Here is a 23,777-nt window from a genome sequence, read left to right on the forward strand (position 1 = left end):
ATGATTTAAATACTTTAAATAAATAAAATCATCGATTAATGTCGATCGTAGATATACGTACTTTTTAATGTGTTGTAAAATATAACACAAAATGTAAAAATAATGGTATACACTGTACGCAACTTCCCTCATGAACACGCATACTCCATACGAACTTAATTTTTCACTATAAAAACGATTTTATACCATTCGATTTTCACATCAAATGCGGATGAGACGATGGTAATAATGATGATGGTAATGATGATGATGCACTGCAGCAGTTGTTCTATGTTTCTTATAGATGAAAACCGACTCAATATTATAAAGGATGTCAGGCTGTCGGAGCACTATTTGTTTTATCTCTCTAACCTCAGAGTGGTATAACAAATTTTAACAAATTTTTCTCGATATTTCATTTTAATTTGCATAAAACCTATAAGAATGTAAAATACTACAATTTAAAAATGTTCTCATATCTATCTATAAATATATATATTATTATAATATATCGTCTACCTGTGTTTAAGTATAAATAAATTAATATACGTTTGTATGGGCTTATAGACTAGGAAACTACTAAATTGATTGGCATCAATTATTCTCATCTGACGACTAATAAAAATATCATTCAAATCAAAATCAATAAATAACACAAGTAAATAATACTATTTTATGTCTTTATCATTTATAAATCATTAGTTTATCGACTACACCAGTTTTGTAAGCTAGGAATAACTAAATGAGTTTCAATTGCAGAAAAATAGAGTGTAACTAATCACAATTATACAACTAAAGCATAAATTATATTATATTAACATAACAGAAAATATAATAACAACTATAATAACCGTTTTAACATTTTATATAAAAAAATAGGTATATATAAAAAAAATAAAAATAATAATATTATTGTAAGACACCATATCAAATAATGCAAATAAAGTTTTAAGGTAAATATGTTTATGAAATCCTCAATAGAATTGGAGATGTACTCAAATATATTCAATAAAGATAAATATATTTGGGTTTTCAAGGCAAAACAAAATGCAACATACTTTACCGAAGTATACATACCTTTTTTACATAAACACAAGATGTCAATCGAAATTGGAGTTGAAATAAACGAAATTTAATAATATGTAAACAAACGCTTTCAAATAATTTTATGTCACGTAATACATAAATAATACCTATACACAATGAGAACGAAAAACCTATAAAACGTTAAAAGATAAATCGCAATTCATTACTTAAAAAATCAACAAACAGATAGTTGGTACCTTGACGAGCTCGAGGAATGCTATTAAATTGGTATATATAATATATTATAGTAATAAAATACTATATAGTTGAAGAGCCATAAAAAGTAGATTTTGAGCAAACGAGATATTTATACGATTATATTTATCAAATTCTAAACGTTCATCCTATTTACAATTTTGTGTATGTTTAATTTGCGTTAATGTGTATTGTGTATAACATAACAAATCCAGCCTTCTTAACTGTATAAAGAATATAGATAGATAATATACAACTATTAAGTATATTATTTAAATTAAACGTGAAATGCGGTGGTTATGGTGAAGGAAATATAACATTCTAATCCCATTATTATTCATTTTTTAAATTTTTGCCAGTAAATTTTAGATTCTTGGTGAAGCGATAAAGAAGCTATTACTTGTTTTATTTACATGATGTCATGACTTTTTGAGGTAGCAAAAATGCGTTAAAAAATGTATGCAACGCCTTTGTGAATTGGGAATCATATACAATCGAATATTTTTTTGTCGATTTCCCAAGAGTTTTCAAAAATCAATAAAAACATCAAAAAATTGTTACAAAACGATAGAAATCTGTAACATTATTCTTGGGAAAATTGCATGTTATATATTTATTCCAAAAACAAATTTATATATACATACATATATTATATTATACATGATAATAATTATGTGTTAATTCTTTATTCGCAGCACAAATCAAAATAAATAAACAGTAATCAGTAAAAAGAAGTTATTTGAAACAGACATCATATCGTATGAGTAGATCATTGAAAATACAATACAAAATATAATACCCGCTTTAATGTACAATGCAGAAATGTCATGAGAATGAGTGAATGATATATATATTTTATAAAACTTGATTACTGTTTTACGATAAAAGCCGATAAAAATACTTTTTTCAACTCTCCAGACGCCCTCATATTATACATGGTATGAGATTTTTCTCAGCATTCCCCGGCGCTGATTTCTGTGGAATTACTATATAGTTTGTTCCATTTGTTCCTCGTTTAAGGTCAAATAATACAAATTTTAAAAAGTCCGCAAATTCTTCTGTCGCATATGTCACGTCATACGTATCGTACTACGTAAAATTACTTTTAACACCGATCAACACGTTTTGCTAGATAGCCCATTGGCATAGAATAACTAAATATGACGTTATGTAAAAAAAATTTAATGCATGTATACATAGTTATCGATAAAATATTTGATTTCTTAAACATCGTCTAAATCGAACGAATAATTTTAAAAATCAAACGCTCGTTTCATATAGCATACTACATACATACATATTGTTGTGTGGTGCTCGAATCAAAATCGTATTTCTAAAACGCTTACATATGGGCCGCGTTTTTAAATGATTGATAGAATAACATGGTATATTTAAGATAAAAAAAAAAAAAATGATTTTAAAAGAAAAAATGTAGCTAAGAAAATATTGAATGAAAAGAAAAGTTATCGATTATGAGTTATGATGACAAACAATCACGCCGGAAAGTCCTGTCACTCCCTTCACGCGTCTCTATCCAGTGCATGTTATTATTACAATATATTATAATTATTGTCGCGCATATCATTGGACTTAAGATCGATGGGATTTACAATACTGTACGTGTAACGAGGAAGCAACTAATTAAAAAACCACAATCACATACACAAACAATAATTTGTAAAATATAATATAATATAATGTACACGCAAACATCATGATGTATAATGGAGCTTTATACTACTGTAATACGGATGAGCAAACGTCGTGACGAGCCGAAAGCAGTCAACGTGACAGCATTTATTTCTGCACAAATCAGAGGTATGTTCTTCCGCAGAAGAAAATAATATTATTCTGCATAATACACCACTACAACTATAATATAATAGAATCGTATTGCGAGGAACTCCTACCAGCCTGTACGTCATATTATTATGCTCACATTTAAGTATACAAAAACATTTTGATGTCGTCGTGTTATTATATTTACACAAATATATTATTATCGTATGCATGACAATAATACACCGCGGATGATGGATATACGTCTCTGCAGTATACACAATTATTATAGTATAGCTGTATTGCGCTATACGTACTATACGTATATATAATATAATAATAATATACTCGTAAACGCGGTTCCTCGGCAATGTCGCGTACACTTTTATTCGGGTAAAAATCATCCCTCGCTCGTCGCACACGGCCAAAGTCACACTATTTTAGTGCGTCTCCTTAATAATTTTGCAGGCGAGAACGTTTGAACGATTACGCGTATACGCGTCTAATGACGTAACGATCGAAGACTACGGCGGTATAACACTATATTGTGTCATATTATGCTCTCGTAAACGTTTGCGGACACGACATTACTCGTATAACAATATCGTTATCGTGTTAAGCGATAAGACGACTTTTCGCAACTACTCCTTGGAAACGGGCGGAAAATCGGAAAATCTCGCGCGACGTAATACCAAAGCCCGCAGACGTCCTGCGAAATAAAACACTATACCGACTATATGTACGTCCTGCAGAGCACACGCGCGCGTACTCGACACTCGGTATACGAGTACACACATATGATAGTAATATCGTGTATGTATACACTTTGCGCGTTTGCACACGTACCGCCGCCGCCGTCTCGTCCTCCGGTCACAACGTTTTAATGATATTATTATTATTATTATTATTATTATATCATGTACAGATGAGGCCTGCACGACAGTAATTTAACGCGATGTCGTCTAGAGTTCCGAGTCACAGCTTCAACCGCCAGACGGTTTAAAGAGACCGTTTGCGGTACGGCTCACTGACCCGGAAACGCCGTCGTTCATTATCATTACCACTACTACTACCACCGCTGTACTACTGTTATTATTATTGTTATTGTCATGAGTCGTGTGCGTCGCGCGCGTGTGTGCTAGCAAATTTTATACACAAGTCACAATTTACCGTGCACGAGTTACGATTTATTTTTTTGCGTGCACACGTAGGTATATATACGTGTATATGATAATACCGCAGTAATAATAATTATTAATTACACGAACGCCAGCGTCAGACGGACAACAATAAACTCGACCTCGTGTGCGCGCGTGTGTGTGTGTGTGTGTGTATAATATAATGTTTATACGCGGAGGTAATAAATTATAATTACCGTTTTATTTTGCCGGAGAAAATATCATAACCCAACTCTTTTACCCCTCGTGGAGCACCAACGGTCGATTATTTTATTACCGCGCATCGTATACCTCTATTATAGGTACCTATGCGATACTATACGTTATACGTATATTGTGGTACCAATCACAATACGTCGTCGAATCGTGTTTTTCGTTAATTTCACGCGAGTAATATGTAGGTAGTATGTGATTACTTATACACACGCGGTTCGCGATGTTCGCGGCTTTTATTGCCGTCGGTTTCGTCGACTATATATACCCTCGGCCGCCGAAAATCATACTTATACGCGCATACATTACGAACGTGTAGTAATAAGCACATAATATAGGTACGTAGTGTACCGTTAAAACGTTAACTATTTCCATCCGAACGTATATTCCGGTTGGCCCGTGTTTCTATGGCATTTGCATAATTACATAATATGGCGTGTGTGGGAGTACGACAGCAGACCGCATATAACGATAGTGAAAAACCGACTACCAGTGTATAGATAATATTATAATATGATGAACTTATGTGCTATAATGCTGTACGGAGTACCGATTTCCAAAATGTATTGAAGTAAATGAGACGAAAATCAAACGGTCCGTCGAATAATGTCGACGTATTATACTAAATTATAAAATATAATATTATCGATGGTTAAAGGCTCCAGCCTCCAATCGTAACTCTAACCTTGGTTGAAAACAGGGATTCGACGACGTATTCGATTTTATGTGATTTTCTTGTGTCTTAACCCACAATTTGTATACGTTATGCCTTCATTTGAGCGTTATAAACCAATGATAAATGATAAGTGATAATGAGTGGTGTTATGTATAAACCAACTACGAATTTAGGACGAAAAGTCCAAAAATACAAAATATTCTATTGATTTTTCATTTATAATTATAAATTTATTATATAAGTATAAAATATACCATATACTTCTTATATAGGTATATATATTATATATGGTATGAGATATAATTAATATTAGTTTTTGTACATACATATTATATTATTATGTTTTTTCTATTTTCTTATTTTTAAGTAAGTAGATACGATTTAGTTAGGTAACAAAAATTAACATTAATTATATTTTATTATATAATTATAAATGAAAATTTAATAGAATATTTTGTTTTTTTTTTTAGGTTTTTTTTCCAACTTTTTTTAAAAACGTTAAAACGGACTTTTTGACCAATTGCCATCAACTTCTACTTAACCGCACCTAAACACCTTAAACTAAGTATGATATAATAATATCATTATACCATAATATTTAGTTACCCTGAAAGAAGTCATTAAAATTTAAAATGATGTCGTTATAGAATTATGATTTTAAATTATGTAACTTTGGAAGAGGTTAATAATAAATTAATAATTTTGTTGGTTTTAATACCTAACTCAATTATTTAACATTATGGTTTAATAAATTATTATATAATACAATAATATTTACTCAATTAGATTAACCGATTAAACCCATTACTTTGGAAAATATCATGATTTAAGTGTTCCATGTAAAATTATGTTTTTATGGGTTATGACAATAGGCCTATTAGCCATCATTACATTGTATTATAAAATATAATAAAACAACAATACCTACATTATTATTTATTTTACCTTTACGTATATATATATATATTTCTTTCGCTGTACTTTTTTGCTATATTTTCCAATGTTTATTTATGTAGTGTTTCTTTTTCCGCTTAGAAATTCAGTTCACAAACAATAACCAAAAACCGTTAACATCCTTTCACTCTATATATAATATTTATATTAAGTATATATAACGAGCATACGCTGTGACGATTCCCGTGAGACAATTTAGCCAAAGGCCTAATGTCTATCACATCACTGCACACATAGGTAATCGTTTGGAAAATATATTTTAATATTAATAATAATTTATATACCGAACGAAAAAGACTGTGCTAAGTGTTTAAATATTGTATAAGTGCGCACAGGGTGACTTGGGGAGAGTCACTGTTCCAAAAAGCCGAGAACCGGGAGAAAAGGACCTAATGACATCTCTATACCATCCCACTTACTTACGTCAGAGAATCCTCGCGAGACACCCTGTAAACCAAATTATAGAGTCAACCGAGTAATCTAATTTCTTTTCAAAATATTATATAGCTTTAATTTACTTGGGTAAATACATTTTCTAACAGAAAATAAATTTTCCTAATTTGTATACTGCAGCACAACGTTTTTATACGGACCAAAAACCACGCATCTTGTGTTCGCGTTAAATTCGACTGTGCGTCGTATCATAACATTACAACCGCGTGTCTTCATATACATTCAGAACTGGTCTTTTTTTAGAAGATAAATACCACAGGTACATGACCGATTCAATTAACTTCGTCGGCTCGTTGTGCGCGTTCTGTGAAAATAATAATAATAATAAATAGATTAATATTTCTACGGCGAATTATTACCATCCGCCGTCGGTTCGAACACACAGGGGAAAAAAGACGACCGAGGACATTGATCGGTTTCGAATGATCACCGTAGGTACAAGTAATAATAATAATAATATAATGTTTTTTTAACGAGAAAATGATTTACCCTGATGGAGAAAGAAGTCCGTAACGAGTTTTACGTATAATACATATTTTTTTTTTGTAGGACATAACATATAATATTTGTCAAAGTAAACGGAAAACGCGTTTAATAAAATCTGCGAGGTAGCCACTAGCCACGGAACTGCGGAAATTTAAGCTGGTGTAGGTACAAATCCTCTCCCCCTCACCACTCAATGGCGAAGTCCTTATATCGACAATAATTACGAAAACAATATTAAAATTTTCAATTGAATAATTTTAGAATGAATTGATTTTAATCGTTACTCGTGTTACGTACTAATTATTATACGCCAGTATAAATATGTACAGAAAGTCCATAGGTGCCATTTTGGGGGTCAGGGGGGGGGGGTTAGCTCCCTAGTTTTATTGAAGCCCGCCTTATTTTTTGTGTATATGTATTCTTAAATCTACAACCAGTACCTAAAATGATCGGATTAAATAAAAAAAATTAATATGCGGGATTTTGTAGTCAACTTGATAATCGGTCTACAAAAATGTTGTCAAATAAATATTATAAATGTACTATTATTATCAATAATATGACACATCGTAATTCGTAGTCGGTATAACAGTAGTCTTAAATATAGATAATAATATATGTAACATAATATTGTTACATTATACTGTAATAATTACAGAAATAAAAAATATATTCATTAAAAAATATTCTTTCATATTATATTAGCTATTTTTAGAGTATAGAGTTTAAGAACATGTCATTATGGCATTATAACTTCTTATTTATCGCAATTAGCTACGCAACGAGAGTATGTTTCTATCTCCCCCACTCACTATATTTAAAAAACTCAATCTGAAACTAAATTTTTTGTAATTATCAACTCCAAAAAACAACTTTATTCTTTGCGTGTTAAGTGTTTTTTTTTACTCGATAATCGATATTATTATTTATTACTTATCAAATGTTTCATAAAGTTACTTCAAGTCTGCACTAAAATTCTGCATTACCTAGATTATATCATTATGTTTAGCATTTTTTATTTTAAAACAAATAAAACACCTAATAATTTTGATTTCATAAATTCTAAGCCATTTGAAATTTCATCTAAAAAATTGTTGAAAATAACGAAGATAATGATCTATCCACTGTGTGTCATTTTCGAAATGACCAAAATTGTTCTTCAGAAATCCCTCGGAAACTACTGACCTTGGTATACATAAATTATTCTAACACCACAAGACCAAACTTGCAGTTTTCTATTCAATTGTAGATTTACCTAATTTTATACCTATAATTTATTTGTTTGATCAAATATCTACCTAATACGGTTCAATAATTAACATCTGTAGAATATAAACAAATAGCGCAAATATGCAATTGCATATTTGATAATATTCATTGGTATTTCACTGGTAGTTAGTATTTGGTTTTTGCTGATTATTGCGTACCAAACTACGTAAATGTTATAGCGACTTGGCGTGTTTTATTATGACTGTAGAAATTATTATAGGGGATGCGAAGTGAACTGCTTTCATAATTTTAGCCCCTCTCCTTCTCCAAACAATTGTCCACATTGCGCCTATATCAGAATAAAAAAAATTAATAATTTACCTGCCGGTTCAGTTGTCGTTGAGCAATCAGAATAAAATATTATAATTTATAATTAACGATGTATAACGACGCGGCAACGGCGTTGGTGAATATAAAACCACATTAAAACAGGTGCACAAATCAAGGGAGAAATATTCCGAGCAGATTTTGACGGCACAGTTGCCGCCGGTCGTTTTGAAATCATTAATAATTTTTTTTTTTTTTTTTTTAATCACCAAAAATATTTTCGCGCTCCTCACAGACTCGATAAATTCGGACGAACGACGGTGTAAAATATATTAATATTTTTTTCGCATTTTCGCGTAGCTATATTCATTCATCATAATAATATATAATAATATTGCCTACTGGGTTTATGTATATAAATATTGTATAATTAAAGATCCGTCGCCGCCGAAAAACTGTGTATATTTTAATGATATTTTACAGAGGTCACCGAACACGTTCTATTTTTCACGAGTTATTAATTCTGACAGTTAAAAAAAACAGAAGCGTCGACGTATGATAAATAAATATCAACCGACAAATATATTATACCTGTACAATATTACCTGTAAATAATATTATGTAATAGTATGTGTGCCGACATAATATTATTATGAACAGACTCCGCCGTTACACCGTCACGCCATATTATGACCCTTTTACTCCTTTTCTTCACCAACTCACATTCATAATATGATATCCGTTCGACGTGTGTATTATAATTACACGCGACTACATGTGTTTTGTTTGTTTTATACCATAACACGGGTCGTATACGGTCCGTACATCGACGTGTGACGATATCAATAAGTTATCAATTAACGAATGATTCATATACGACCGACAAGACGTTCAACTACTGTGTATATATTATATAATTCTGTCAGTCTGTCAATCATAGGCGCTATATTTGAGTTATATCGTATATGGAGGGTGCTATAGTGTAATGTCACCCTATCTCCAAATTCGGTATCTGTGCTGTCAACACGACAACACCACAATGATAACGGGCTCACGTCTTGTTTCGTATTTGATATAATAATAATTATTATTTTAATCGTTATAATATTTGTTATCGAGTGTTAAGACCCATACTTAAATCTCGTGCAATTAGTATTACGGGAGTAAAATCGTTATTGTCGAGAGATATTTTTTTTAAATTTTTTTTTAAAACCAATATAGCGCGCGAAGTTGTCCATAATTTATTACTGTTAAACTCTATGATACTCGTACATATAGCGGATACTTTAAAAGTCCTAAACTCCAACACAATATTTGTACAAAAATCAATAACGTTGATAAAACAAATTTAGTCTCTGGTCCAGATGACCTAAATACATAATCATCAATCCTCTCCGCCGCGCACACACACACAAAACACAACTAATATTTGCTCAACAAACTTACGTCTTTTAATACCATGCATGCAATTATATTATAATATATAGTATTTATGTTTGCGTATTTACATTTTATATACAAATTGGACAAAAACGATTCTGATTTCTGATATAAGTCTACTGGGAACGAACTGTAAATATTAAATGTAGATTGTGGATGTATGGAAAGAAAATTTCTGACATATCTTATTTACCGTGCGGCGCTTCACATTTCCTTTTATTTTGTCTGACATTTCTATTAAATATTTATTATTAAAAATTATACACTCTTTTTATTTATTCTTATAACAATAACAGGTATGAATATTCAGTAAATAAAATGTCATACAGACTTAGTATTCTACTGGTGTTCCGCGGTCCTTAAACTTTACACAAATTTTTAACGAATGATTAGTTATTTGAAATGGTATATTTTACCGGAAAGTGATGACTTGATAAATCATCACGTTGAGGAAAACTCACATTTACTTGCCACTCGGCAAAGTATAGTAATAGTTATTCAAAACACTTCAGTAGTATAAAACTATAATGGATACGTTTGAAATTATTGGATATTGACATGTTTATTTTAGTATTTTCTTAACCAAGACCTAGATTTGAAAATGTTTTATATGTGTTCTAATATTATATTTGTTTTGTTCATATTCGGAAAGCAATAAATCTCACCAGAGCTTGTAACTTGAACAAAAGATTTATTTCGGTACAAGTCCTTTAATTTTTGTATATATCCATCGTACGTCGTATAAAGTGTTTCCGTGGCAACAGATTCAGAGGAAGGCGGTTAAATCCTTTGTACATGGCTTTTAATGCTTGTTTGTCTTTTGAAAATAATGGGAGTTTTACAATATAACGTACGCATAGCACAATATAATAAATCAACTTCGGTTTTCCTCTCTTTTTATTTAATAGTCGTATAAAATATACGGTGTTATTTATAAATGTACTAGTAATCGTATAAATACTACCCTTACTACCCTAAATAGTACTATTAACCCAAAAAACTACTGCAATTGTATTATATTATAATTTTAACATAAAGATAACATACAAATAATAACAACATGACAACTTTTAAAAGCGCATTAAAAACAAAATAATAACAATTATTAAAATTGTACATGCTATGAGTACCATCGTATTATTTCGTTAAAGTCCTCACCGTCACCAAAATATTAAAAACTCAGTAGTTGGGTGCGTCATGGTTCGCTCTATTGTAGGTATAATATTATATACTGTATAACATTATTGTATAGATGCACTTATGTGTAAATCCTGATTTCTCACAGTTGATTTTATATTCGGAATGAAGTTATTCATCCCTCAACTAGGTACCAGACAGTATACTATATGCATCTCGTCTAAGCATACACTATATCTTTCAAGTAAAGGGATAACATAAATGTAACGATTATTATATATAATACTATCGTATATTATTTGCATTACATGTCACTATGTCAGTATAATTGCAATATCAATTACATTTCTATGTTAGATAGTTACTATTCTAGAGTTAAGCGCGGATCCAAGAGGTGAGGGAGCAAGGGACCATGCTCCCCCCCCCTGTAGCTCTGGTATACACTGTATGTATATCTGCATTGTTTTGCCGATAGCGTTTCTAGCGAAATTTAATTTAAAATGTCCCCCCCCCCCCGTAAATGAGTTCTGGATCCTCGCCTGTCTAGAGTACCTGAAATAGAAATCAATTTAATAACTTATAACGTTTTAACTTACTCGACGAAGTATGCCGTATACGTATAATACTAATATAGTAATATGTTATATTATGTTTATTCTACTCTCAAGGTAATAGTATAATATGCTTATAAATATGTAATTTCTTTTAAATTCGGTTGATTTAAGCTTTTCAAGTTTATTTACAATATTCAAAACAAATATTTTATTTACATAGTCAAACGTGTATGCAATTATAAATAATGTATATTTAAATTAGTAGGACAAATTATAACTTACAATTATGTAAATTAATAATTTTACTTTAAACTTAATTTAAATATTTTTAATTATTTTTAGTCTAATAATTCTTAGTATTTTTTTAATCATCTTTTTACAAGTTAAAAAAAATCATTATATTTTCACATAACGTGCACACTTTGAAAATATTGATCAAAGACTAGGTACTAGGTAAAAATATAAATAAGATAATGTATAACGACTCCTTTTGAGACATTATAAATGTAATATTAAGAAACAAATCAAATTTTCTTCGATTATACCTCTATTAAAATTTAAAAAAAAAACTATTTTTGAATGGTTTGTAATTATAATTGTTTTTATGACACTTGAATTTTTTTTTTAATAAAAGTTGATATTATTATACAATTGGATGTAAGTTCAACGTATCAAGCTTATAAAGACTTATTGAGTTTACCAATATAACTAAGTACTTAACTACATTTTTTATTATCTTAATTATTGAAATAATCCATTTAAGTATAATAGAAGAATATAGTATTATAATGTAGGTGTTGAAATAGTGTCATAAATATTAAACGTTCATAACAATTCAAACTCCACCAAAGTACTTAAGTAGGTACCTACGTTGGTATATTAAACTAAGTAATTTGAATTTAGTCCAATAAACTCACGATAGGTACCTATTTCAAGTTTGTGTTTTGTGATTAAACAGGACTTTTAAAGTAGCATTTTAAACTTGGTCTTGGAGTTAGTATTTTTTTAACTTTTAATTAGTATTAGAACGATGTATTAAACATAATGTTTATACCATTACGATCTTTGAATAGTAACTAGTAATTATTAATTACTATTGATTTGTAATTGTCTTACTTTGATGCTATATATAATATTATTGTGCAACATGCATAGCATATACCTATTAAAAATTGAACAGTCATAAATCATAATAATTAATAACACATAACATAATATTATAATATATATGATATTAATTTATTTTAAATGGATACCTAATACCTTGTTACTTTTATGTATAAAAGTTGTTATAATAACCTCCAACTATATTAAGCTTGTTTTATATATCTACATGTAATAGCATTCTATTAAAACATGAACTGTTAATTTGCACATGTTTTTTCGAATGTTTAAATTGTTTTTATTATTTACTTTCATTTTTGTTATAATAATCCATTATAAATATTAAATATCCAATTCAAAGTTTTAGTGTTCTACTCAAAAACCTTCAACTTTTTTTTTAGAACGTGCACAATAAACTAACATCAATACAACTATTAAATATAACACAAAAAATAATGAAGTTTCGTTCTTTTCAGTATTCAGTAATTTAGATTGTGATGTATAGTACTTCCGATACGAAAATATCTACTTGAGTGCAAAATTATTAATATTACGTAACATTAAATTGTTAAGAATTGCGTTAAATTATCGCGAGATAACCGATTTTCGAATAGTCTCAATCATCTAAGTAGAAACTAAGTGATACATATAAGTAAAAAACGCGCCCTGTACGGTCACGAAACCATGACGATTTTACATTAAAATTCGTAATCAGACGATCGTGATAACCCTGTACACGATCACGTAAAGGTACGCCGAAACGGTGAAGTATTGAAAGTGTGATGCCATATGCATAAAAAACATATGAAAATTAAAAAATATGCACTTTTTTTCTAAAATTGACAAAATATACAAAAAAATGCATTTTTTATTTTTGTATTTAAACTTATCAACGTATAGAACGGATTTCTAGCTTGGTCTGCTATAAATTGAGAGCATACAGAAAAATATGCAACTCCTACAACTTCCGAGCCCTAGACTAATGTGTTTTCCGAAATAAAACTGTGGGTGTGATGTGTGATGCACACAACGGCGTATATTGATAGCCGCGGCAGCGTATATACAGTTAGTATAGTCGAGTATACGTGCAATATTATATTGCACACTCGACTACCCCAAACACTCGAAAAAGCTAAAAATGTGCCCCGCGATCTGGTCCACGTACTCGTGTTTGTTAACGTCCCCCGAGTGGGAAAACGAACGAATATTATGAAAGAGTTAAAGTGGCCTCTTCAATTCCTCCAGTGTCACGCCGCTGTATGTTATTGTGCTGCAGTGACGTGACAAATGCAAACTGAAACCCTTGATGTTAATAATCAGGACGCTCGAAACCGAACACACACATAATGATATGACATATTCATATGCACACGTGTATATTATAAATATAGTAACGGGTATTATACCTACCTACATCCTATTATAAGTATAATTCACAGGTAAACGTAATAATTGCATACCGTTATGTAGCACAACATATATATATATTGTATATAAGGTCGTCGTAAACTAATTTCACACGAGGCTTTAGGGTGCGATGAGACGTTGTCGTGATGCTGACTTACTATAATCATTATCGTTGTACTTCATTGCTTTACAGTTTAAATAACGCGTTGCTCACATCACTATAGCGTCGTTTGTAAATACTGATCGTAATAATGAAATTTCGAAAATCTATTAAATTAAAGAATTTTATCTTCGTGAATCCTTCGAAAAATCGACCTGCAGTACCTAGTACATAATATTATAATATGTCTGTAGTAACTCTGAAAAATATTCAGATCATTACAAACAACGTTCCGACTTATACACCCGATATTAAAATATAAGGCGAATAGTCAGATAGTTGTCTAAACCGCCGGAACCAAACAACATCCTCAAACTCAAATAGAATTCTTTTCAAAAACAAACTTAACCGGTCAAATATATAAAACAATAACATCATAATAATATTATAATACGAGTATTCTACATTTTTCGTGAACATCATTAATGCGGCGGTATAACCTAATTTTATCGAAAACCAATTTGCTCGTCCAATACAGCCTCAGATGCTGAGGATAACTTCTAATAATAATAAAAACATATTATGTACAATATGTGTAAAAGTGGCACACATATACACATAAGTGGCATACAAATGTACGCACTACGCAGTAATAATAATACCGTTCGGATTCTAATACATCTGCGCACTGCGCTTATTTGATACACATATAACAATTGCAAAGGGTATTTCAAATCAAATCTATAACAACGAGTATAGCTACCCACATATTGATATTTTATATTTTAATACGGTGGTTAAACTCGGATTGATTGTCGGCACTTTAAACGCAATTACATATAGCGGCGGATACAAATTGAAAACAAACATACACCACTAACAGTGTCGCGCACTCGCATCGTATATAATATATTATAACCTTTACACGTTATGTGTAGTGTAATGTATATCAAAATAATAAATATGTGGCGGGCGCGGGTGGACTGTTAAATTTCACGCCGTCGCGTAATTTATAAAATGTGTACGTCGGTGCAGTGGCGGTGGTGTACATTATGCTTGAAATTAGGAATTCAACCTTACCACTCCCCAACGTTACTTTAAATTTATATTAGTGTGTCGTATGAAAATATAAATATTTAAGACTCTATAGACCGGGTGGTTGGTTTTTTACGTGTGTAATATAATAAAATATAATAATTCACGCAACCGCTTTGAATAATATAATAATATATACACCAACATAACAAACATAACACACAACAATTAAAAAGCTAAGAGAGTTTAAAAATGCCTCCTATTAATATTTTTATTATTATTAAACGACATGATATTATAGTGATATAATAGAAATAGTAAAAGAAGTTTAAGGAAGTATTAACTAATTCACCTCACCATGTAATAAAATAACAGTTAATAGAAAAACAATTTAAAATACAAAATCTGTGCATAATACCTACTATAGTTGAAATACTTCTTACTTTAAAAATATGTATAAATATAAATGTTGCATGTAAATACATAATATCCATACAAATAATTAATAAATGAAAATTGGAAATTAATGCGATTTGGATTCGGGTAATGTACTTACTATTAGAGACAAAGACCTCGGGGTTCAATTCCTCCTTTATGCACGGTTCCGTTTCAGTTTTTAATTAGAAACGTTCGAATCCATAGCCGAGCTAAATATGTCCTCCTCAAACGGCATAAACAATACCCATTTCCATCAATTAAAATGAGCTACAACAGGATACAATTGAGACTTAGTGCGGAAAACCGTAAAACCAAAATAGTATTATAGTCCCGTGGCTGAATTCTAAATTTAAAATTAACAAATTTATCCAATAATATTAATCTAACCGCATAAAATGATGCGTGTATTATTATTATTATGATGAGTGCTCGTGTATGCGACAGTTTAAATCGTTGAAAAAATAATATTCGCCAACAGGAATGCGAATTTGTTTCGGTCCGACGTCGATACGTACATGTGTAAGAAAAAATAATAATAATAGAGACGTGAAAAGGCGCTACGTCTCCCCGAACGGCTTCCCAGCGGGAGGACTTATTCTCTTTGCCGAGAAAACGTTGACCTGCAGACAATACGAGTGTAATGTACAATAAGACTACACGTCATAACAAAAAAAAAAAAAAAAAAATGTATGAATATAGGTATTTAATTTCCGAGAAAAAATGTATCGTTCTCGCAGCCGAACGCAGGACATCGAGGTAAGGCTACCCACGGTTGTTTAGTTTAAGCATACGTATAGTTTAAAATGTTCAAATAAATAAAAACGTAACCCGACCTAACCCGCTCGTATAAAATAAAATATATCGACGCGTGTTCAGCGTGCGCAATGACAAAAATACTCCCCCCCCCAAACCCGCTGCGATGCCCCTAAGGTAAAAGAGGCTTTCGGGGCAACGAAATCGACCTACATACATGCACGCACGTGCGTTCCTCCCACGTGACTGTACGTTATTATATATTATTGTATTATATTATTATAAAACACACGCGATATTATATGCAGCCGGAGAGACTGCGCAGTGCACGTGCATGTGTTATGGATAAAATACAACGCTCTATTGCGAAGACAAATGATAATAACACATACCTGCTACGCGCGCCTCGGCACGGTAATATAGTTTTTGAAAAACCAAATGAACGAAAACATATATAAGGGACGAAAATACCTGCATACACACACCCCGTCGCGATCACGTTTTACCGTCTACTCACGTACCGTCGTCATACCCCCGCAGATCCGAAAATCCCGAAAATCGTGGCGTCGGCGATGACGATAATAATAGACGGTACACACTCGTCGTCGGATACGTCCGGCCCGGGGAGTCGGATCCCGTCGAACAGTGATTATTATTACGCGACACGAAATCGTCGGTTCGCCGGTTTCGTTCATTACGGTCGTGTTGTAATATTATATAACTAATAACAACAATAACATAATACCTACCTAGGCGTACCTGTACGGGTGTTCTGTGTATAGTGTTCGGGTACAACGCTCGGTTCGTGTCATCCGTGGTGTGTTTAGACCGGACATTCCGAATGATAAAATATGACGTTGATAGAGGAATGTACTATATTTTATGGCCTATTGTATAGGAGAGAGAGCGGGTGATGTACGACGTATTGACTAAAAAATACCCGCCGCGAGAACGTGTACTTATCGTTTCAAAGGCGATTTTTCCGAAGCCAAACATTTATGGGACGCTATATCCTCATACAGAATCTTCCCTATCCCTCCTCCCTACCCCGTGTTTTAAATGGGCAAGTTTTATCACCAAACATTTGTAAAGATTTCGACCATTTTGTGTTTAACATCATATCGTTTAAATAATATTAGCTTATAACGATATTCGATTTGAAATAGATGTTTAGCCGCCCAAAATGATTCAAACATCATGATTTTTGGAATAAATATATTGTTCAAGGACTATATTATACATGTATAGCCACCAAAATTATTACTATAACAATGAGCTACCACGACTATTTCCACTAGTGCGTTTATACGCTGAAAATCCGATTATAATATTATATTAACGATACACTCGTTTATCACGCGTGTCGATATTATTTTTCGAAAATTTTCAAATCTAACCTAACCTAGCCCCAATGGGGCCAATAGGGGTTTCAAATTTTGTGTGACGGAATTACTTTTCTAAAAATGTTTTATATTCTCGAAAATAACTATCGCATTTCAGTATCGTACACGGACATTGGAACATGAATATAATTAAAATATATTATGTGTAATACGCGTTATAATCCAAAGTTTTTCTCCGCTATTTGACGTTCCCACCGCTTGCCCCCTTACAACAGGTATTCGCAATATAACGGAATTATTTTTTCGACGATTTTTCATATTTTCAATGCCGACTACTGAAAAATTAAATATATTTGAACAAGTGTTATCAGATTAAGAGGTTAAGGTTTGTCACGCATTTTTAGACTTAACTCACGCGACACGCTATATTTTCCGATATAGTCTAGGAATAGTAAAAATCATTAGAATTATTATTTAAATGTAATTATAATAATCAAACGAATTATGCGGTTAAGTAGTTTTCTCAGCATACATACCACGTGTATCGTAGCCAGATTTATTTTTTTGTTTTTATTGAAGATCCATCTATTCGTAACCGTGATTTTTACAAAACAAGTCGGTACACTTTTTTCAATTTATTGTATTATTTTTTCACACACGCTCATATTAACAAGTGCTTGTTGACGATTTCAATAAATATTTGTAGAAAGTTGTACAAACAGCCCCGTTAAAACACAAAATAATGTAAAAACTCGAAAACAAGGTACATAAAAAAACACTCATACCATTCTTAAGATGAAACCGGTTTCAGTGACAAGAAGAGAGTAAACAAATTAATAAAATTACGGATTTCCACTTATTTATATCGTGCTTGTGCAGCAACACCTTTTCTCGATTTCGTTTTTATTTTTTAAATTATTATTTCTTAATATGTATGTATACATATTTTCACACAACAACAACTGACCGCTGTGGACGAGTAACACGATTAAAATATTATCATCTCCGAGTGTACTTATCACATACTTATTTAAATTTATTTCTCGATTTTGATCATAATTCACTTTTTCAACACGTTGTAATATAAAAATCTATTGTAATTACTTATTAATAATGTTATAAATCTAATCTTACAATAATTACCACAATAAGGGATGATTATCGATTTTATTATATATACCACAGCCCCTATACAAAAAAGGTGTAATAAATCACCTGACAAAACTGTAAGATTTTGATTTGACAGATTTTAATTTTAAAAATGGATTTTGATTTATACTATACGTTTAATGTGTTTAAATCGAAACGATTTTTATCATTTGTATTTTCAGCAGAAGTAATTTATTTTTTTTTTTTTTAATAGCTGTTTTATAAGATAATCAATTTTTGAAAAACTAAAAATTGCTGTAATTAAAACATAATAAACTTGATAATGAATTAAAATCCATTCAACCTTGGTCCTACAATTTTGTCAAGTGATATCATATTTTATATCGTTTCTTAAAACGATAAGTAATTTGAAAATAGAAACCGTAATATCCATTAAAAGTTGCACCTGCAAGTTCGGAAGAACATTAATAAAAAATAACCATTATAATCAATCAGGACATACAATTTCAAGATTGCTCTCACGTACTGACAAGTTTCCAAAAAAAATTAAATTAATAATTTGCCAATATGTTTTTCTTATAACATAGTAGGAGACAATATTTTAGACATACACTACATATTAAACGACGCCTGAAAAAACTTATGCATAGACAACACAACATACAGAGAAATCGAAAAATCTGGGAACTCTTTTGTATAGTAGATTTTTATTACATAACCAACTAAGAACCATGTCATTGAATGGGTGTATTAAATCTGAATTAAAATATTAACCATTGCATGTGAAACTAACTCTAAAAGGAGGTTACCTTTATTTCTAAGGACATATTTTTACAATTTATTTAATAAATAAATATAATATAATATACTAATATCACAGTAATCAGCAAATTTTTTTTATATTTATTTACTATTAATAATATGATATTAGTCGTAATTAAATATAATTTATCTACTCTCATGCAAATATGCTATTGAAGTTTTTAAACACCTACACACAAAATGTGCTGAATTATCGCTTAAATACCGATCCTATACACAAAGAAAACAACAAACACATTTCCTAAAAAACCAGCTAAGAAATTAGAAAACACGAGTATTATAATTTATAATAATAATAATTTATTATTATTAATATTATTTTTGTTGCAGTTTATAGTCGACAAATGACAATGTTTTTATACCATTAAAATTCAATCACTCTAGTTTAATACATAACTGTTATTATTATAATAAATTAAAATATGTTTACAACCGTCGTCGTTTACGCGTGTGGGCGGACGCTTAGACTCTTCAAATAATCTAATAATATTTAAGTACCCGTAGGCGTTAGGGGTAGACTAAAAATATCTTAATTCTCCGGAATACTTCAAAAACAGGTCTTTGCTGTTTTAGCTCATCAGGAAAGGCGGAAACGCCGAAATGCATATTATTACAATGAACAATATTAAGAATACGAAATAATAATCCATCAAGGGCTTTGTTTTGGTTATTAAAATAACTTTCATAAACATCAAATAAAATCTGATTTTCGTTTCATTTTTAGAATAATAATAATTTATACGCCTTCTTATGTGATGTAAAAATAGTATTTTGCGCTCGATACCATCAAATCCTACTATCAAGTAATTATTATTTCTACCGGTCATAACGATAAACGAATATTTTGCTGTAATATTTTTACCTAAAACTTTCTTGAAGTCTCTCGAGAACTTTTATTATGATATAAACCGCGGTGTCTACAGCTCTGTTTGATCACTGCTTCATCTCCCTTTCCGACATAGCGGTCATATTCTCATACCACCACATCGCATATCACTGAAAAAAAGTTTTTTTTCAAACACACCATTGAATGTATTTTCCGTTTGTTGCCTCGGCCCCGCACAGGTAACCGGAGTCAGCAACCTCGGTGACGCGCTGGTGCAGGCCAACGCCAAAGGATTTCCGGCAGGATTGTTGTACAACGTAGCTGGACTGGAGGGCCGTTCGGGCAACAGCAAGGAGCAACTAGCCAAGGCCCTGGACTCGCCGAAAGTGCAGGAGGAGGCGCGTAAGGCAGCCGTCGAGTATGCGGTAAAGGACCTGCCGACAAGCCGCGAGAACACGGAAGGTTACTGCGCGTACTCGTGGCTGAGATGGTTGCCGTTCATGGACTGCGATCAGCAACCGGCGGCAGCCACCGAGGTCCGACAGGCTATTCAGCTGATCAACAACAAACGGAACTGTATGCGGTAAACACACAATAGCACGATATTATTACAATATTAATTATAATAAAACGACAAAAAATTTAGCACGGTTTTTTTTTTTTTTAATATTATATAATTTATATACTCAAACATAATATATGATAATATACTATTTATATTTTATTGAATAATAAAAAATAACAGTCGTTATGTGTAAAACGCACAACACTATATTATTATGTAGTACCTTTATAAATTATAATATAGTTACCTATCTACGTAACTCTACGGTGAATATAAGAAATAATTTACAGACAATTAATGCATAATATTTACACATACTATAATACCACGAACAACGGTAAGTAGTGTTCTCTATGCTATGCGAACGGCTTATTACGGGAAATTAAAACAAACAAAAATTAAATTAGTAAAACGAATTGCTTGTACACAAAATAAAGAACATCGCATGTACCTATTACTATTAATAAATTATAATAATATTTGTTCTACGTAATAGTTTTACAAAGAAAACGCCAGAGAAATAATAAAACAAAATTGTATAATCATCGTAAAACAAACAAAAATGGAAAAATGACAGACAGACGTGGTACGAAAACTGAAACGATATTTAAAATTATTATTTTTAGGATTATTTGTCAAAAATGATATTATGTAATATTTAAATAGTAATTTTTCTGTCGAGATAAATTTTCATCAAAATAACATTAAGGGGGTACAAATTTGAGTACTGCACTGTTATCCAAATGTCATTATTGCGCTAGACCTAAGAATCCATTGCCTTGAATAGAAAAGTTATGATTTGTTTTGTAATAAATTAGCGGATGAGTCGTATTCGATCACAAAACCATTATCCTAACAATTATCCAACACGGAAACAAAAAATTTAAAATATGAATTATTTCCAAAAAACTCTGTTTAACATTTGTTTATTTAAGTACTTGTCAGAATCCATAATGGTGTTCAAACGATGAGCGACCATCAATAGGTTCTGTACAATCTTTGAATTCCGACCCGCGACCGTATAGTCGTTTATCCAAATCGATTGCCTCCATCACTTCGTCTAATACTAATAATTTTGTCTTCTTTAACAATGCTCTTGCCAACCACACCAACTGCATTTGACTGAATCACAAGAATTAATGATAGAATAGAGCAGCATAATATTATATTATTAACACTCAGCGCATTAATATTATGATAATACTGCACAGTGTTTATTATTTTACTATTCATTTACAACAATTTAATCTGTATGCCTAACAGTAGTAGTATTATTATTATAAGCGTGTGTGCGGATAATATCGATTTTAATAACATCTCTATAAGTTTAAGCATAGATTAATAACACTAGGTTAGGTTAGATTATTAATAGTATATTAATCTATGGTTTAAGAAAGAAACTTCCAATTAACAGATGATACTTCACAAGAATTTATAATACAATTTTATTTTATTATTATTTATTAATAAACCCACAGAAACGATAAATTTTAAAATTAAAAATAATTAATTAAATGAACTTTTATTAATTACAATTGCTTAAGATTTTCTCATCCTTTCAGCACTTTATAATCCAAACCACCAGCTAGCCAGCCTTGCAAAATAGTGCCTCACAGCTGTACGTCTATACTATTAATTAGATTTAAATTCTCAGTGTACCAGAAAACAATACTAGATCCTATCAACAAAATGTAATTTAATTTATTAGATATTACCAAGCAGTGAAATAATTGCCAGACGACTACGCAACGTATGCAATTCAATATTAACTATGTCAACGCCATCGATAAGAATTGATCCTTCGACATAGCCGAAGGGCTACAAAGACGATTTTACAGCTGAATTATATATCATCTTAAATTAACATAATTTTTATAATTAAGCTAAAAAATTTTAAATTTACACCTATCGACATTTTATAATTTAATCGATATACACATTTTATTTAGACCATTTAGAGTATAAAAGTATCTATAGTCAATCGTTTAGAATGCAACCACTAAAAACAAATTTACCCAACTACAACATTGTTAAGTATTAGATCATATTTTTATTCATTTTAATAATAATTGAAAAATTAAATAATTTAAATAATTTAAGTAATTAAAAAAAAACCAACTAAGATTCTTGAAAAATGTACAGTAAAGTTGTAGCTAAATTGCATATCCAAGACGCCGTGTTAATTTAACCTTATGATTGAAATGTACAAAAATATAATATACATAATATTATTACAACGATATTATGAAACACCTAAAATTTGTTACTTTGCTTCATAGCGTGCATGTTATACTACTCATATTAATATACCACATAAAAATTATTTTTGAATGTAAGCCAATAAGATTAATAAGATCAATCAATTGTCAATATACTTAAAGATTTAAATTTTTATTTGTTCTGGCGTTGAATTCGAATATCTCGTCATCCTCGAGTTGCACGGATTTGGGGGAGGTACGTTTTCAGGTGAACCCCCTCGTCAGCTTTGAGTGTGCAGATTATCGGCCGTCCGTACTGTGTATCTTTATTCACCATCTTCAGAATGGCGTATGCCCTGTCCACCGTTAAACCTCCGATGGATATGAATTACACACTCATTTGCAAAGTC

At 31.0% G+C, this 23,777-nt stretch overlaps 1 protein-coding gene across 1 annotated transcript in view; it reads left to right on the forward strand.

The window, feature by feature from the left end:
- The window catches only part of LOC114127468 (uncharacterized), a 28,758-nt gene extending 7,377 nt beyond the window's left edge, over positions 1-21,381 (forward strand). Inside the window, exon 2 of the mRNA XM_027991708.2 lies at positions 20,844-21,381. Coding sequence (XP_027847509.1) covers positions 20,844-21,191 — 348 coding nt within the window. The 3' untranslated portion in view covers positions 21,192-21,381. The remainder of the gene's footprint in view (positions 1-20,843) is intronic.
- The last annotated feature ends 2,396 nt before the right edge of the window (positions 21,382-23,777 follow it).

Source organism: Aphis gossypii, chromosome 1 (genome assembly GCF_020184175.1).
Source record: "Aphis gossypii isolate Hap1 chromosome 1, ASM2018417v2, whole genome shotgun sequence".
NCBI classification, from domain to species: Eukaryota; Metazoa; Arthropoda; class Insecta; order Hemiptera; family Aphididae; genus Aphis; species Aphis gossypii.